Genomic DNA, 2823 nt, shown 5'->3' with positions numbered 1-2823 from the left:
ACCCCACCATCCCTACTTTTTCCACAAACCAAGATGTTCCTTAAAGCCTTATTTCTTCCAATAATACTGAATGCCTTCACATTAAAGCATCCCATGTCAAAGTGATCCATGTCCATTGATTCCTTAAATGAACATTTACATAGATTTAACTTGTTACTACAAAAACAAAAAATCATACAACAGTGAAACCAATAAAACAGGGTAAAAGACTAATTTGCGGCCTAATATACGCTAATCAAATGAGCAGAGACGAATACATCCCTTCAACACTTCTCCATCTATTCATTCAAACAATGACAACCTCAGCTGACAAAAATTGTAAAAATAGAAATGAAAAATAAAAGGGAATTGTCTAAATGCATGAGACCAGCAACTAGTTAGGATAGGATCGGCCTTAAGCAGAAACTGAATGCAACAGCTTGAGATAAAAAATAAGAACATGGGTATAAGCAGTAGTAGTAGTAGTAGTAGTAGTAGACAGTAAGATTAGATATTATATAATGTCACAAAACAACCAGCAAAAGCAAGACTATTGGTGACAATGTTACTATGGAACAAATAACATATAAGTCAAGTTATTGTGGATACAGAAAGAAGGAAAGAACGTTGAACACCGAACAGGGAACACGAAACATTTAAGGGAAAGCAGAAAAATGAAAAAAGTTCTGTACATAGGGCGGAGCAGGAGAGTTCCTCTAGACAGGGGGAATGTTGGAGAAAGAGAAGCCTTTGTATCCCTTATAAGCATAATAGGCAATCCTTGTGTAATAGAAGCCTGGAATGAACAATATGCATCCCAGTATTGCAAAGAAAAGCCCTGAGAAAGAATCATATCCCACAAATTAACTAATTGGTCTTAATCGAAATAAAAGCTTCTTTTATGTTTGTTTTACAAGAAAGCAAAAGAAAAATACCATGGCCTCGGTCACCGCCGACTTTGTTGTAGGCCATGAAGGTACCCAAGATAATCCCAAGTGTCCCAAAGACAAGAAGAGCAACAGCGAGGCCGATCTCCTTGAACGGAGGCCGATTGTTAACAGCGTAGGATGTCTCCATCATGATGTCCTCGTCCGATATCGAGAAGGCATGGTCTACGTACGCCATCTGTAACCGCACAGAGTCAAGATCTCTGAAGAATTTTTATTGCAGTCCAGTCTGCTATGCAATTCCTTTCAGGAATTTGGAGGTTGAATTGATTTTTCTTGGAGGAGGAGGTGGTTGGGAGTTGTAGAAGAATTTTAAGCTAAGAGGTGGCTCTCGCTACAAGCAAAGCAAAGGTTAAAAGTCAAAATTAGGCTTCTGCCCTCTGATTTATGGTTACCGCTTACCATCAATTTCCTTCGGCCACTTCGCTGCTTACCTTGTCTACTATAATCTCTTATTTATTGTTATAATAATTTACATCCATCTATCCATCTATTTATAATTTATAATTTTATTTTTATCAATAATAATCATATTTATATTCTGTCCAAAAATAATAATAATCATATTTATTTATTATTTTAAATTATTATCTTAAACGTTTTATTATTAATAATATTAATAAAATTTTATCTAATTTGTAATATATTAAAATTCTAATTACATTGAATGATTATGGTCATATTTGCTCATTATATTATTAAATTGTCATCTAAAATATTTAATAAGATTTATTCAACATTAATTCTCTTTTTATATATAGCTGTTTTTTATTTATAGATAATTAATTATGTACTTAAAAATATTTTTATTTTATGTATAACTATTATTTAAAAATAAATAAAAAACAAGCATTCATACAACACAAGTGATAATATATTAGTATTAATAAATATAAAAGTACATATGTTAAAAAAATTTTGTTGGCTGTAAAGGGAGTTTTTGTGATAGGGAGAGAAAGTACTGCAAACAAATAAAAAGATGTATTGGAGGCAATGCAAAGGAACATCAAAGTAGATCTTGAAGTATTGAGTGTCATGATAAGTGAAAAAAAATAAGTAGAGAATGTAAAAGAGAATTAGAGAGAGAAACTCTAGAAAGTGAAGATCTTTCAAATGAATTGTAAAGACTCTATATATAGTGCCAAAAGTGAGGGTTAATTAAGAATAAGCTTTAATATGCATAACGAATGACATTATTATGAAAAGTTTTAATGTGAGTAACTACTACTATAACCTATTATGTGGATATTAAAATGGTGATTTTATTGCATAATGAGTAATCTTTAGAAACTCAATATATAACCGTTGAAGTAATTGGGTATAATTAGACTTGTTATCGAGTAAAAGATAATAGAGAAGAGGTATAACTAAAAAGCTATATGAAAATAAGTTAATAAAAAAAAGTGTACTTGAACAAGTACAAAAGAATAAGATAAAAAGGAAAAACACTTGTACTTCAAGAAAATATTAAGAAGAAGACTTTTAACTAGTTTCATATCTGAGCCATTAATCTAGACTCTCTTAAACATCCCAAAATGAAAGTAACTCATGAACTTTACCACTTATTTCAAGCGTTTTCATAGATATCCATATGAAGTGGTTATTTTATACAAAGTCATTCTACTTGTATTAGTTGCTCCATTTGAAGTAGGACTCTATTTATTTTAGTTGTTATGCGTGAAATAATGCTTCACTTGTTTTAATTGTTTTATGTGAAGTAGTGTGTTTCACTTGTTTTAATTGTTCTACATGAAATATTGCTTCACTTGTTTTTAATTGTTCTTACGTGAAGTGCTTCATTTGTAAAGGTTGTTCTCATTATTCTTTGTACAAAATTACATTGTAAAATAATTTTTTAAAGAATAGGTAGTAACCAAAATCAACTATCTACATTTTG

At 30.7% G+C, this 2823-nt stretch overlaps 1 protein-coding gene across 1 annotated transcript; it reads right to left on the bottom strand.

Moving 5' to 3' along the window:
* Positions 1–465: 465 nt before the first annotated feature.
* LOC18589423 (uncharacterized) lies at positions 466–1254 on the bottom strand. Its single transcript, XM_018129751.2, has 2 exons — positions 915–1254; positions 466–817 (listed from the first exon to the last, which is right to left on the bottom strand). The coding sequence occupies exons 1-2, from the start codon at positions 1102–1104 to the stop codon at positions 696–698; spliced, it is 312 nt and encodes a 103-aa protein (XP_017985240.1). The 5' UTR covers positions 1105–1254; the 3' UTR covers positions 466–695.
* Between the last annotated feature and the right edge of the window lie 1569 nt (positions 1255–2823).

Source organism: Theobroma cacao, chromosome 9 (genome assembly GCF_053813885.1).
Source record: "Theobroma cacao isolate CCN51 chromosome 9, ASM5381388v1, whole genome shotgun sequence".
Taxonomy (NCBI): Eukaryota; Viridiplantae; Streptophyta; class Magnoliopsida; order Malvales; family Malvaceae; genus Theobroma; species Theobroma cacao.
Note: the sequence above shows the minus strand (reverse complement) of the source record. Positions and strands in the feature narration are given on the sequence as shown.

What these genes read in the sequence shown, in the direction of transcription:
- LOC18589423 (XM_018129751.2), bottom strand. Translation starts at nt 1,104, where the DNA reads ATGGCGTACGTAGACCATGCCTTCTCGATATCGGACGAGGACATCATG. An exon ending in CGGCGGTGACCGAGGCCATG is followed by an intron (nt 818 to 914) that starts GTATTTTTCTTT and finishes ATTCTTTCTCAG; the next exon opens with GGCTTTTCTTTGCAATACTG.